At 41.2% G+C, this 15,000-nt stretch overlaps 4 protein-coding genes and 1 pseudogene across 4 annotated transcripts in view; 4 read left to right on the top strand and 1 right to left on the bottom strand.

Moving 5' to 3' along the window:
* Positions 1-383: 383 nt before the first annotated feature.
* LOC138053928 (uncharacterized) lies at positions 384-836 on the top strand. Its single transcript, XM_068900456.1, has one exon. The coding sequence runs from the start codon at positions 384-386 to the stop codon at positions 834-836; it is 453 nt and encodes a 150-aa protein (XP_068756557.1).
* A 21-nt stretch (positions 837-857) lies between these two features.
* Positions 858-1,286, top strand: LOC138053927 (uncharacterized). Its single transcript, XM_068900455.1, has one exon. It carries the CDS (start codon positions 858-860, stop codon positions 1,284-1,286), a length of 429 nt encoding a protein of 142 aa, XP_068756556.1.
* Positions 1,287-2,219: 933 nt separating this feature from the next.
* LOC138053926 (uncharacterized) lies at positions 2,220-2,684 on the top strand. The gene has a single exon (XM_068900454.1). It carries the CDS (start codon positions 2,220-2,222, stop codon positions 2,682-2,684), a length of 465 nt encoding a protein of 154 aa, XP_068756555.1.
* Positions 2,685-2,798: 114 nt separating this feature from the next.
* Positions 2,799-3,437, top strand: LOC138053924 (uncharacterized; annotated as a pseudogene).
* A 10,947-nt stretch (positions 3,438-14,384) lies between these two features.
* The window catches only part of LOC138050517 (uncharacterized), a 1,328-nt gene continuing 712 nt past the window's right edge, over positions 14,385-15,000 (bottom strand). Inside the window, exon 3 of the mRNA XM_068896843.1 lies at positions 14,385-14,751. Coding sequence (XP_068752944.1) covers positions 14,385-14,751 — 367 coding nt within the window. The remainder of the gene's footprint in view (positions 14,752-15,000) is intronic.

The following is a 15,000-nucleotide window of genomic DNA, read 5'->3' as shown; positions in this document are numbered from 1 at the left end:
GCCGGGAGTTCCTACTTGTGCACAGATGTGATAACCAAACTTAACTTGAAACCTGTGAGGAAAGAGAAACACTGCATAGAACAGATGTATGGGACAATGCGGAAAATCATAGAAGTATACGGTGTCACTGTACATTCACTTGCTGTTGAAGGGTTTTCAATTGGCGTGGAATGTATTAATGCCGAAAAACACGTACTGAAACACCTGCCCAATCCAAACATCAAGGCCCTAAAGAAACAGTACGGCAGATTCAGATTGGCCTTCAGTGAGGAAGCGACACTTTGCCTGTTCATATCATTCTGGGGGCAGCAGACTACCAGCAGGTTCGTACTACAGAACCATTAATCCTGGGGGTGGATCCTAATCTGGGCGCTGAATTCACAATGCTTGGTTGGACTGTCTATGGACGTCGATCGGTGACAGAAAAGCAATTTCTTCTCACAACCGGTCAAGAAGAGTTTGAGAAGCTGTGCTCGCTGGACGTTTTAGGGCTCAGAGATACAAGGTCAACAAAGAACAAGAACATACACGAAGATTTTCTCCAGCAGCTAAATAAGACGCAAGGGGGCTTCTATGAAACAAGGTTGCCGTGGAAAGAGGATCATGTACCACTTCTGACAAACAAGAAATTGTCAGTAGCTCGACTGAACAGTACAATCAGGAAGCTGGAGAGAATGGGGAAGTTGGAGGACTACGATCAGATAATGCAGGAACAAGTGGCCGCTGGAATTATGGAACCTGTACCCCCTCATCAAACGGGCGAGGTAGTGCACTACATTCCCTACCAGGCAGTCATTCCAGAGCAAGCAGAAACGACCAAGATGAGAACTGTCTAAGATTGTTCATCAAGGGCCGACATGCAGACCCCCTCTCTCAATGATTGTTTGGAGACTGGACCGCCACTACAGCCTCTCCTGAACTGGATACGGAAACTGTGTGTTACTGGAGACATTCAGAAAGCGTTCCTCCAAATTCGGGTACACGAACAAGATAGAGATGCACAGCGGGTCCAATGGTACGACAACCTAACAGACAGAAACATAGCGGAGTACCGTTTTACACAAGTGATATTTGGAGCCACGTCAAGTCCATACATCCTTGGGGCGACTCTCCAGAAGCACATTAAGGGTTACAACGAAACGTTCAAGACCACAGCGCAGGCGCTTTTAGAAGACACCTATTTTGATGACATTCAGGGGGGAGGCGATGTGGAAAAAGATGTGGCTACATTTAAAGAAGAGGCTTCCAATATAATGTCAGAGGGCGGTTTTACCCTACACAAGTAACGTGGAACAATTAAATTCTGTTGAGAAAGTGACAGAAGGAGAAGAGACGTACGCCAAGAGTCTGGTGGGAAACAGAGGAAACAGAGAAACTAAAATCCTGGGCACACTGTGGAACAAGGCGCACGACACGCTGAGTATTGACTTCAAAATGTGCTTAAAGGCGGACAAGCCTCTAACAAAGAGAAAAATGATCTCAGCCATTAACAGCATTTATGATGTACTGGGATGGAGCTCTCCAGTCGCTATCACTGCCAAGCTCATTTTTAGTGAAGTATGCCTTGCAAATCCTGCAATTGCAGCCGATTTTCTACAACCTCTCTTCAACACAATCTGGAATAAAACCACGGTTCCTGATGACTGGACTAATGGACTGGAGTTGGTTTCCGCACACACGTTGGCAAAACTTGAAAACAAGGTAAGCCGAGCATTGGTGTCCTTTCCCATTACAACCTACCATAACTGGGTAGACAGCATTACAGTACTCGAGTGAAGATAATTGGCGAGTTCAAAGGGTCAGGAACTTGGAGGTACGTTCATACAACGGAGAATCCCAGTGACCTTGGTACACGAGGATCAGAGTCAAACAAGCTCAAAGAGTTTTGGGTAAAGGGACCAAGCTGGCTATCCGATGAGTCCGCAAGACCTGAGCAACCAGCCATTTTGGAAACGGATGGGGCTAAAGCGGAGAGACACAAGAAAGAAATGTTGCTACTGGCTGAGGTCAAAGCGCATGGAGCAGTCAAGGACTGGGCAGAAGGCCTGTTAAACAAGTTCCATTACTGGAAGTTACTGCACATAAAAGCATACGTGAATTGATTCATAGATGGCTGCAAGAAATCTATACGGGTTGAACCAATCAAGTCTGAAATTGGATTCAGATCACACAAGAAACATGTAACATGAAAACTGACCTCAGACTGGCCAAAGATGAAGATGGATTATTTAGGTGCAACAAAAGAATCCAAGGCTACACTCCTCATTCCGAGAGAATCAGCGTTAGCACGTCGCATCATCGAACACTGCCATGTACAAACCTTGCATGGGGGAGAGGCGGCAACCATGAACAAAGTGCGAGAGAAGTATTGGGTTCCAAGACTGAGATCCATGGTTAAGAGTGTTCGACGTGACTGTAACTATTGCAAGAAATACTGCATGACAGTCCTAAATGCTCCACCGACCTCAGCCTTCCCGAAGTTCAGAACAGAATTCAGCGAACTGTTTAACGTCACTGGGGTAGACTTTGCTGGGCCACTCCTGTACAGATCTGGAAGCGGGACTGGAAAGGCTTACGTTGCACTGTTCACATGCGCAAGTACAAGGGCGGTGCACTTGAACCTTTGTAAAGACATGACAGATGAAGAGTTCAGACGAGGCTTAAAGGAGATCTGTAGTCAGTGAGAACGCCAAAACCTTCCAAGCGATGAAAAAGTGGCTATCAACCCTACAGAAAGACGAGAACCTTTTTAACTATCTAATCATAAAGGAGATCGGATGGATATTTAACATGTCCCGCGGGCTGATGATGATGATGCTAGAGATGATGAGGACCTGGATCCCCATTGGTTACCTGGTGAAGAAAAATTTACACATGACGACAATTTATTGTCTGAAGATGAAAATGACGGGGACTGTACATGTAGCACTCCTGGCTGTGAAAAAAAATACCTGGTATTTGATTCATGTCTCAATAAGTTGCTAAAATGGTGTCCGAACTGTGGAGATGTCATCATCCAAATTGAGAGGAAAACAATTGGTAGTATACTGTCAATTGAGTTAACCTGCCACAGTGGCCACACCACTTACTGGGATTCACAACCAGTGGTGAAAAGAAACCCTTGGGTAACCTGTTGATGGCAGCATCCATTCTGTTCACTGGTAACACCTTTGCTGCTATCAGTCGCTATTTGTTCCCTGTTGTTAATGAGGCATGGGAGGCTGCAAGTAGACGCCAAATTGAAAAGCTTAATGGGAAGGCAGTTGTCAACCTTGATGACGATGGCTGTTGTGACACTCCAGGACACTGTGCAAAATATGGCACCTACACACTAATGGATGATGACACTGGGGATGTGGTAGCATTTAATGTTGTTCAGGTTTCAGAGGTAACATCGTCTAATGCTATGGAAAAAGAAGTCTTTTGCAGGTGCATAGAAATGCTGGAAAACAAAAATGTCACCATTGTTAGGATTGCAACAGACCGTCATGTGTCCATCAGCAGTTCCATGAACAAAGACCACCCAACTATTAATCACCAGTATGATGTTTGGCACCTCTCTAAGTGGGTGGTAAAGAAGCTCACAAACAAAGCAAAACAAAAGGGCTGTCAGGAACTGTCGCCATGGATACAGTCTATTGCTAATCACCTCTGGTGGTCTGCTGCAACCTGCAATGGTAGTGTGGATCTTTTGCGTGAAAAATGAAAATCAGTGTTGAATCACACTACCAACCAACATAATTGGTCAGGAAACACCCATTTTTACAAGTGCAGTCACAAGCGCATTTCATCCTCTGAAGCTAAGCGAATCTGCTGGCTCAAACCAGGTACCCGGGCTCACTTAGCTTTGGAGGAAGTGGTCCTAAACACTAAGCTCCTAAAAGATCTGGCTAAGCTTAATGACTTCTGCCACACTGGCAGACTCGAGGTCTACCACGCAATGATGCGCAAGTACTGCTCAAAACGAGAACATCTTCCTGTGTTCCTGTGAAAACACTGAGAACGTTTCAGACGGTTAGGGTTTACAAAGGCTATAAATTCTCCACATTTTTTCAACAGAAAACTTTTTTTTTCTGAAAAATTTGCCAATTTTATTGAGAATTTTTTTCTCAAATATTTAAAAATGTTGCCCTGCTAAAAAATAGGGAATAGGAATTTCTTGAAAAAATAGGGGAAAATAGGTTGCAGGCCAAAACAAAATGGGAAAAAGATCACCTTGCCCTCCTCAGATTGGGGAGTGTAGGGTTTCTGGACAAGGTTTGAGTTGTTTCAGTTATGGTCAAACAATGAGTTGCAACCTGCACTTTACAATTTGAGATAATTATTGCGCAGGAGATAAAGCTTTGAATAAAAACGTTGAAATGTCAGAATTACTCGCTTCAGGGCGTCAAGTGACAAATGACACTCAGAAAATAGCCACGACAGTCGTCAAAAAATAGAAAGCTTTTCTTGAATTCTATACTCTACAAAGCCAACAGCAGGTCTGTTCCTCAACCCAATGCGTTATTAAATAGCAGGGAAGATGGCATTAATCCTTCCCAGAAACGAGTGTTAAAACTTGTTACTAGGGAAACTTGTCCTTCACCTACCAAATAACCAAAAAAAAACCCATGCTTATGGCACTTTTAGCAGACTGAGTAACCTTAGCTTTGCAGTGATTTACTGTGGGCAGTGCTTGTCGTTGATGACAAGGCCTTGTCTAACAGTTAATGCTGCTTTCCAGTCAAGAATTCCTTTTTCCTCCTGTCTCCTATTTTCTCTATTTCATTGCATCATATCGCTTGCTCTTAGCAGGGTCAAGCATCATTGTGGCTACATTAGTACTTTAGTACAGCTGATACATATCCCAGTGTTAAATACATAGCTGATTTTATAGCTACAGGTATCCCAGAAACAACGTTTTACAAAAGCGCAATGAGGTTGCATTATGCAACATCAATGGAGGGTAAGAAAAATAATTTTCCAAGTCTATTTCTCCACATACAATGTTATACCTTTCCCTATCTGGTTTGGAGAGCCAGTCAATAACATGGTTGTTGATGGAAAACAGAGGACAACATTTTGGGCTCCAATCACCGTGGCAGTTGATGTTAGTGCCATCGTTGAAAAATATTTTGGCTGCTTCCCCTACATCTTTTGGCTTTGAAGGATCATCGACCACAAAACCCATGGTTGTCTGACTGGCAACTTTTCCAACTACCTGTAAACAATATATGTAGCATCTTAGCAAGCACAATTTGAATTTTTTTCGCAGATCAACAACTGGATCAAATATAAACTAACTAATGGATGGCTCAACAAAAACTTATTTCAGTAAGTAAACACAACCTTTTCACATAACAGAGTTAAGGAGTACTGTCAAAAAATGGCTACTGATGTAAGTTAACAGCAAGAAGTATTCTGGTCTTAATTCCATATGACCAAACCTTTTCAGACACAGAGGCAAAGAAATTATTTCTCCATCCTCCAGTAGCTGCTAGGGCCAGCTTACATGCAGTGGATTTTCCACTATCTGGCTGTCCCAGAGCGGTGGGCAGTGGACATGATCCAGCTAGCATCTGCCACTGTCAAGATAAGGAAACATGGGTCAATTTAGACAAAACCTATTGCAACAATTCTTTCTAGGATTAACTGATATGAAAATTCTACTTTCTCTAATAGTCTTCGTTGACAATCGGGTTACAAAACCACAGATTATAACAACGCCTTCAAAAGATAACAAGCCGAATACGAAGGAAACCTCCTACAATGACTGCCAGGACAGCAGTCGAGCCCGTTTACCTCTAGTACCGTAAAGACTTGGAGATAAGCCGCACATGCAGATAAGCCTCACCCCGAGTTTAGCAACTCAAATTTTGGAAAAAAAGTTTTTCATGAAAAAAACTCGAAAGAAATCCAAAGTCGAGACCATGAAGTGTTCTGTCATCATCCAAGGCAAACTCGCCAACAGTGGATCGAAAAATAGTTTAAAGTCTTACCCGTAATTTTAGCTCTTAAGTAGAATAAACATCATGTCCACCACTTATGACATATGATTGATATTATTCTGGTATTTGTTCACATGTATTTCTCCATTCAAGGCAGTTTTTCCATAGAATTTTGTTCAGGAAGATGTGGAGCCCATCACTACTGACACCACCGAAGCCCACACCTGTTATCTCTTTCTGGTGAGTTCCCATTATTGACTATTTTGAACATCCCGCATATCACAAAAGACACTGTACTAACTCTCTTTCTCTCTTGCTCTCTCTGTTTCTAGAATGCAAGAGGACAGCCATTCTCCGCTGCTGCCTTCTCAAAACACATCCAAGGGATATTCTACAAGCTCACTGGAACCGGCATTGGCATTTATGTCTTAAGATCATCATTTATAACCTGGGCATACAGTTCAAGGTGGGTTAATCTGAATCCTTGCGATGCTTTTATTTATTTCAGGCTCATTTTTGCATTTGCTCCTCATACTTTTTTTCCAAACTGGCAATTTCTTTTTTTGTTAAATCATCATTTCAAATCTTCCCAAAGACAAGACCTTTCTAACTGAAAATTGATACTTCTTTCAACCCACTAACATCTTCTTTCTTTCTGCTTGCCTGCAGTCACTGTGATGACACCATGAAGGATAGTCTTGTGGCTGCCTTGTGGCATTCACGACAAACAGCGCAGACCACATATGACCGTAGGACCGCCCTGGATAAAAAGAACGCTGCTGTCACATTGGCACAGCAAAAGGCCGAGTCTGTTATGGGACGAGAAGGAGGAGACAAAGAAGAAGAAGAAGAAGAAGAAGAAGAGGAAGAAGAAGACAAAGAAGGAGAAGAAGAAGGAGAAGAAGAAGTAGAAGTAGGAGGAGAAAAAGAAGGAGAAAAACTTCATGCTGGACAGTTTGTGGGCCTGGTAGAGACTGGTAGCACATTGAATGCACCCCGTGTTTTGATTGGACGTGTACATGCCTTTTGGCCAAGGAAACAGGTCTCCCTGTTGTGGTACAAACACGAGGGACGTTCTAGCTATGGTCTTCCCCTGGATGGAAAACAGTGGATTGAGGACATCAACTCACTCATTCCTGTCAAGATGCAACTGGTCGTATGCAAACAAGCAAAGGAAAGTGCTTATCATCTGTGCACAAGCGTCAGGACAATACACAAGGCCGTCCATGGCCATTCCTCTAAGAGTTAGGGTTTGGGTTTGCTGTCTCAAAGACATTAAAACCAAATAATTCTTACATTTCAACAATTTATTCTTAAAGAGCTACTGTGACCAAAAAATCAAATTTCATTTTCCTTGGAATTTCAAAACTGTTAACTAAACAGAGAGTGACCCAAGTTTTAAGCCTTTATTTGAAAAAGAAACCTGTTTATTTTAACTGGAATTTTCCTATTTAATGGGCCGCCGTTACTAACTTTTAAATCTTGAGGGAGCTGGATCGAGGAGAAAATGATGTCTAAGACTCAATAGTTTAAGAATGCAATGCATGTGTATGCGACTGAATTAATATGCAGCACAGGAGTTTTGGGCTTTCAGACTTTGAAACTTGTGTTTTGTATATATAATAAACTTTGTCCTGTGTTCTCAGGACTCAACTTGCTGCACTTGACAACAATGCAAACATTGGCTGTAATCAAGCTCAAGTACAGGTAGGAGAACATGCAGGCGAGGCACCGTACCAGATGTGCTTTCCGAAGGCCCATAAGCAATGGGAAGCCAAGCCAATCAGTGAGAAGAAATCATACCATTATTTGTCAGGTATGATTTCAGACGTCATCAAGCCATGTGAGGAAGGAAATGCAGTTGCCCAGCCTTTGCCTGTTCAGCTACCAAAGAACATTGCCTCAGAGCCAGCACCACTTAAGGCAGACTTGATACAACAACACGGTCAAGATTTAACTAATGAAAATAATGTGTAGCTTTACAAGTAACAATTATTTTGCCTGCATAATAATTTTGAAGAATCTTGATATAGTTTGAAGAAACATTGAATCGTTACTCTTTCACCCTAACTGATAAACACAAGTCATAAACTACGTATATATCAGTGCTGAAAGTGAAGTAAAAAATACTTTTGAACAAAGTAGTCAGTAATTTTACCAATGACAGTAATATAATTATACTACACATTGAGAAAATGAACACATGAATAATATGACACCCATTCAGAGGAAACAAAAAACAAATATAGATGGTACAGTATATATGAAATAGGTCTAAGTAAGTAATAATGAAGTTTTTATATATCATTTCAATATTTTGAACTTGTAAATAGTTTTATGGTCAAACCAGATCGCTCATCCACATATCGAAACCCTTCAAAGGCAAACTCTTCTTCTGGCCCAGGTGGGGGATAAAAGTTACGTATGCACATAACAGCACAAGATGGAAGAACGAAACTTATCAGCACCATCGGGCCAGTTGCCTGTAGGCTATATGTCTAAATACTTTATGCTCTGGCCCATCACAAGGGTCTTTGTACTGCTGCTTGTATTGATACCAAGCAGTCTATAATACCCATCTATTGATACAGACTGGATGAAACCCTGGGTGTTGGGTTATACATGTGGGCTCCTCTTGGCATTTGCCACTTGTGACTGCCTCAATATTTTTATTTTTGACCGCCTTTGAATTTAAAACAAAAATGCAGTATCACATTGCGTTGTGTTCGCCAAAAGAAAGGATTTACTGCATAAACCAAATTAGCAGTGTATGAGTTGGTGAGGCCAGCAGCACAGTAAACAATTCGTAGTATTGACAAGTTAAACATGTATTGCAGTAACATTCCCGATCTGCGAAGCATATTATAAAAGTTATAATTGATCTAGGTTATGTTGTACTCACAGGAATGATTAAAATCGGCAACATAAACAGTTGTCACAACCAGACCAAGAAGGAAATTAATTTGTGCTCCCAGAGTTTTGTCCGCTTGATCTACCATATAAAACATAAGCAGAAAGTGACACCTCCGTAAACAAAGACGCTTAGATTTTTGTACTTTCATCCTGGGTTCCATGGATCTTGTTTAGTTCTTGCTGTAGACTTGCCACAAGTCTGTTTTAAGTAATTAATTGATCAAAGCTCGGGTTTTCTAAACTCAATTTCGCCTGAGAAAAAGTAGAATTGCTCACTGAAAAAAGGAACACCTTCGAGTACATTGTGAAATCACAAATATGTAATTTTCTTCATGCTATTTATTTAAGCTTAAAACGCTTAATACAATCGACCTAAACCGACAAATGACATAAATATGATCACCACATCCTGCGTGAAGTTCATTTTATTTCACATTAAAGTCATTCAACTTAGTACAATGAATCAATCGATTAGAACAACGCTACATACCAGTCTCAATTCTCAATTTGCACCTTCTTGATCACTTTCCATGGACTCCTCACCTAACAGGCTTTCAGCTTCATCTGAATTGATACACGGCTCAAACCGATATGGCTGAATAGTAAACCTGTTAGTATCTTTCTCATCGTCAATTATTGAGGGAAAACCCAGCTTCGGACATAATTCAGACCTGAATTCAGTAATATTTCGAAGCAAAACCGCGCTAAATGTAAAGTACACAACTGGAAGGATCAAATTACTTTGACGACTTGACGTCATACGATGATACGCTGACCAAATTCTGAGCAGTCAATCCATTGCCAAGATGGTGGATTTCTAATTGCATTTTAAGCCAACTTCAATAGCAGAATTACTAGTTAATTTGTAAGAGAGAGCAAAAAGAATAGGAAAATTTGTAGGCAATGATGTTTGGCGTTTCTTTTGCAAAATTTGTATTTTTGCACCAAAGTTCCCCTTTAACCCGACTAAGGCACTGCAGCACCAGCCATTCTACTCAATTCACTCTATCTGACGCGAATCGTGTGAAACCCACTTTCGCTCACTTCGGCACTGCGGCTAGCGTCGCAAACGTAAATGCTCCTTTGTGGACAGGTATTCAGCAATCGCTCCAATTGCGAAATCGAGTAAGCAAGATATGTAAGACCATGTAATCATGCATCGTTGTACGAGACTGCAAGCACTCACTTTTCCAGTTGTCCCTGAAACCAACGGTTATTGTTTTCTTACTAATTGCTTTTAAAGGTGTTTTTGGGATGGATGATACAATTTTGGGTACGACGATTTGCCCATGGCATCATGATCGATTTGGAATCCAATGGAGATGTAATAAGAAAAAGTGCGCCTGCCTACATGAATGGGCATCACACATGGCAGTGAAAGGGGAGCGTGGATTAACCCTTGCTCAGACAACGGTCCACCATATTTATCTGCTGAGTTCCAAGAGTTTGCACGCGCTTACTCATTTGATCATGTGACGAGCTCACTTTGGACGTCGAACCAAACCCCTCTTCCCAACATCAACACAGCTGCTCAAGCCCACGATACCTGACAACATCCAGCAGAAACTCAGAGAGCAGAAAGCCAAACAGACCTTTTACTACAACCATGGTACCAAAGAATTGCAAGGACTCCATCCAGGTGACAGTGCGCATTGCGCAACCCAAGAGTCTAGGCAACAGAAAGGCTTGGACAAAAGCAGAAGTTGAAAGACAAGTTGACATACGATCGTACGAAGTACGCACAGAAGATGGGAGAGTATTCCGCAGAAACCAGGGACAACCTCGGCTGACTAAAGAACCAATGAAGCCAGAGGTTGACGGACCACCTCCACCTCCACCTCCACCTAAGCGACAACCATAGGATCTGGTGAATATGTCAGAACCACAAACTGCCAGAGGAAGTGCCCAAGAACATTCCTGACAAGGACAGCACTGGGACCTGCCCAGTTACAGCAAAGGAAGAACAACAGGAACATGCAAAGCCACTAGGTGCACCAGTCATCACAAGGAGCAGAAGAGTTGTAAGGCCACCTGTACGCTTCCAGTGACTTATAAACACTATACCGGATAGAGACATCGACCGATACCTGATTAGTACAGATTCATTAATAGGACAGTGACATTTAGTTATTTGCCATTCTTCCTTTTTGCCCTGTAATGTAATACCGACCATGTTAGTTCTCTTAACGTAATTATCTCTAGTGTTAGACTTCCCGTTTTTAGCCTGCATGGGTTAACTTCGGTTTCTGTTGCTATCAGTTTATCCAACACTTTAATTAACTCGAATTTAGCTAGGCTGAAGTACCTACTGCAAGTATTTACCCCCAACTTTTTTGACTTTTTTGCTGAAAGACATTGATCACAAGAAACTAAGATTACGATAATAATCAATTGCATACGAGCTTCTAAAACCGACACATTTAGTTTAAAAAACGTGTAAGGTTCCACGTCATAATTAAAGGCAAGGCCAACAGTTGCTTTAACAATCGTACCCCCTAAATCAATGTATACTATTTTCCAAATAAGCACTTATTGTGCTACTCTGGCTTTAGAAACAGGGGCATTTATTGGGATCATTGCAAACAGTATTGCAGTTCTTGCTTACTTTCCAGTCCCTGTTAGGAGCAAATCTAAAACTACCATCACAAATTTTCCACACTATACTTCTATTTACAATTTCACGGGCAATATGACCGAAATAATCGATATTTTGCTGGTTTTTTTAACTTTAAAATGTGAGCGAACAAGGTTTTTTTACTCCGCTTGCCTAACTGCCTCGACAGTAACAAGAAAAGTTTGCAGTTATGTTCTAAACATGTAATCGCAATGAGTTCTTGTAAAAGTAAGGAGAAATATCACCAGCTTGTGTTTTCAGAAGTTTGTGTAGAGCATGTACAGGTAATTTGTTGGATATTCTCACTGGGGCCATCTTGCACAAACGACCCAAATCCTTTGGGGATCCAAGGATAAAAATTCCCATGCGCTCATAGTCTCCTGCGTGCTCTGTTTTTACACAGGTTTTGCATAAATAGGCCTGTTCTGGCCTGATTAAGTCTCTTTTCATTAAACGTTCGCCAGTCGAAAGCTCAGCGTTTTTTCCTCTCTTACCCGGTCATCGCTGCACCATCTTCTAAGACTTCGTTCGTTCTTCGTTCTCCAAGTCCCTGTTGCTCCCGCGGATGGGGCTGTTGCAGTGGCCGTTAACCCTCCAGTCGTCGTGCCTCCAGCCCCAGCCAACACTGCCGGTGACAACAACGCACAGAACGCTAACGGTTCCTGTGCCCCAACCTGTGGCTCCAGAGGTTGGTGTTTCCCTTGTCCTTGTGTTCGTTTAGCTCAGTTCCCACCTCGATGTTATTAGTTTTTAGTTTTCGCGTTTGTGCTGCCAGTTTACTTTTCGCATCTGTGTCAAGGGTTACAGTTTCCATGTGTGTCTTAATGTTTTCACATCTGTGTTACAACTTAAGGTTAGGCGTCGGTGTACAAGTTTAGTTTTTGCGTCTGTGGTACAACTTTTGTTTTTCCATCTCTGTGGCAAGTCTGTTTCGCGTCTGTGTGACAAATTTTGTTTTCCGTCTATGTGACACGTCTGTGTTACAAACTTGGTTTTCCGTCTGTGTGGCAAGTTTGGATTTCGCGTGTTTGTGACGGGTTTAATTTTCTTGTCTGCGTAACGGCTTAAGTTCCCGTCTGTCTTACAAATTTAGTCTTCGCTGTTGACACACTTCCCTTTTCAACTGACACCCTTTCAACTCCCTCAGCTCAAGAGCAGTCTCATCCTTCAAACCAAACTGCATGCCCAAGTGACACACAATATGCAAAACTAACCGAGGATGACAAAGCTAAGGTAGAAAGCAAATTGTATCTCATTGATAAGTTTGGGGTTGGAGATGAGTTTATCCATGAGTTGTCCATGACAGTTGATGGAATGCCTAAGTCCTACCTTATTAAGCAGTGTCGAAAGGACCTCAACAGTGGCTGTGTCATCAAGTCTACTCCAGGAAAGGCCCCAGGAGCACAGTACTCATTCAAAGAGTTACTAGTTGAACAAATAAAACACATGGTATGTGTAACATGATTTCTCTTATTGCATGTCATGGCTTGTACAAAGAAGGAATTTTGAGTTTGTTTGTTACAGAAGCAAATTTATCCATGACTCATATTTTTATAACATGAGGTTCACACACTTTTTTAAAAAAATGTATTCACATAAGTTTTGAGTTGCATTCTGAATTTAACACTTACAGAGACAAACCAATTTGAATCAAGAGGGAGGGACAGTCAAGGTAAAGTTGAGTGGTGATGGTGCTAGGATGAGCAGAGTGAGCAATTTCATTCTCTTAAGCATTTCAAGATTTGCTATCATCAAAAGGTAAATAACAAAAACAAACAAAACATAGACATCAACATAGATGCAGGAATTTGTGTTTTCAATATTATACTTTTCATTATCAATCAAGACATTTCAGAAAATAACAATTTCTGCATTTTCTTGTGTTCTTTTCTAATTACAAATTTTTCTTTGCCTTCTTATTCCTCCAGGGATTTGGCGATATGTATTTTAATTTCATCTCTTCTTTTCAACCATCAAGTGTTGATGAAGACCATCAAAAGGTAGCCCCAAGAAAAGCAGTGTTGTCACTTTCACACAGTTGCATTTTTGTTCAGACAGAACTTTGTGTGGTATGTCTTTTAATCTTTGTTTTCTCTTTAGATAAAAGCCTGGATTGATACATTCTCTGCCCTAGGGGAAAAGAGAGTTGGTTATGCAAAAGAACGTGTCACATGCTACCTGCATGCTGCAGCATACCACATTCCCAACATAGTAACTCAAAATGGAAACCTCAAGCAGTTCAGTGGTCAAGGTAAACTTATAACTGGACATTTTGAAAAAAAATTGGAACAACATTAAATAAATTATTGATGATGACAACAAACAAGTAACTACATGATAGTGCTATTAATTATATTTTTTTAGGTGTGGAGAAAAACAACGATGATGCAAGAAGAATCCTTCAGCGCAAAACAAATCACACTGATAACCCTGCTGACATACTCCGAGCAGAACATCCTAACCCTAACCCAAACAAATGAAAAGGGGAAGACGGAAACAGCCCGCAAGCAGCAGTAAATCTAGTGTGAATAACAAATCGAAAAGACGCAAAAAATGATTCAAGCAGGGAGTGTGTGTCCAGTGGTTAGTCGACAACCAGTCCACGACCTCCTGTGACCACTCGTTGAATTTGTTCCTCGTAGTCCCCGGTTCAACTTCCCAGCTGCTCTTGTCAACTGGTTTGCCTACGGCCAGTTGGGATTCTTAACAGTTGTTTTGTTGTTCTTTGTCATAGTTTTGTTAATTGTGTTTCATTGGCCCTGAAAAGCCCCTATGGGGAGCAGTTCATTAAGTATGTATTGTATTGTATTGTATTGTATTGTATTCAAGCCTTTTTTCATGCATTCTGTCAATACTAGTTCAACTTAGAAATAATATCATGTCAATCTATTATGAGGTATCCCCAAGAGCTACTCTTATAAATGAGAAGGTCATTTTCTCTTGGAAAGCTCTTGGGGATGGCTGATGGCCTTCTCCAACAGAATATTTTTTGGTGACCAGGCGATTGATGGCCTGGCCTTCATAGGATAGAAGACTTTTATCCCCTGGCCATGTGAATCAGCACAATGGTCCCAAAATTGAGGAAAAAACTTTTTAGGGAAGGCTCCTCTGTCCAACAATTGCCAGTTATTGTCCTGGATCCCTTTATCTTTAAAAAGGATCCTGTAAACATCTCCCCTAAAGTTGATGGTGACAGGCAGTCTACTCTTTGATTTGAGGTGCCGCTCTACAGCAACTCGCAGAGTGGTCACCTCACTAAAAATAATCATTTCATTGACCACTGGATTCTTGAACAATCTGAAAGAAAATTATAAAGAATATATTCAAGATTTCAATTTTTCACAAGTATGAGAAGTCATTGACAGGGTAATCAGCCTATCAGACTATACTAGTGACTCAGAGAACAAAAATAATTATGATTTGACTCTTAGTTGTGCATAAAAGATAACAGCTAGAATAAGTAAGCATTCACTGTTGATTACTACAGTACACTCTCAACACATAATGCACCATAAACAACAAAATAATAATTTTTGTATCAAAACA

The sequence above is a fragment of the Montipora capricornis genome, chromosome 6, assembly GCF_036669925.1.
Source record: "Montipora capricornis isolate CH-2021 chromosome 6, ASM3666992v2, whole genome shotgun sequence".
Lineage (NCBI taxonomy): Eukaryota > Metazoa > Cnidaria > Anthozoa > Scleractinia > Acroporidae > Montipora > Montipora capricornis.
The sequence above is the reverse complement of the archived record's forward strand: the minus strand, read 5'-3'. Positions and strand labels throughout refer to the sequence as shown.

Coding starts and splice junctions, on each gene's coding strand:
- LOC138053928 (XM_068900456.1), top strand. CDS start 384: ATGCTTGGTTGGACTGTCTATGGACGTCGATCGGTGACAGAAAAGCAA.
- LOC138053927 (XM_068900455.1), top strand. CDS start 858: ATGCAGACCCCCTCTCTCAATGATTGTTTGGAGACTGGACCGCCACTA.
- LOC138053926 (XM_068900454.1), top strand. CDS start 2,220: ATGGATTATTTAGGTGCAACAAAAGAATCCAAGGCTACACTCCTCATT.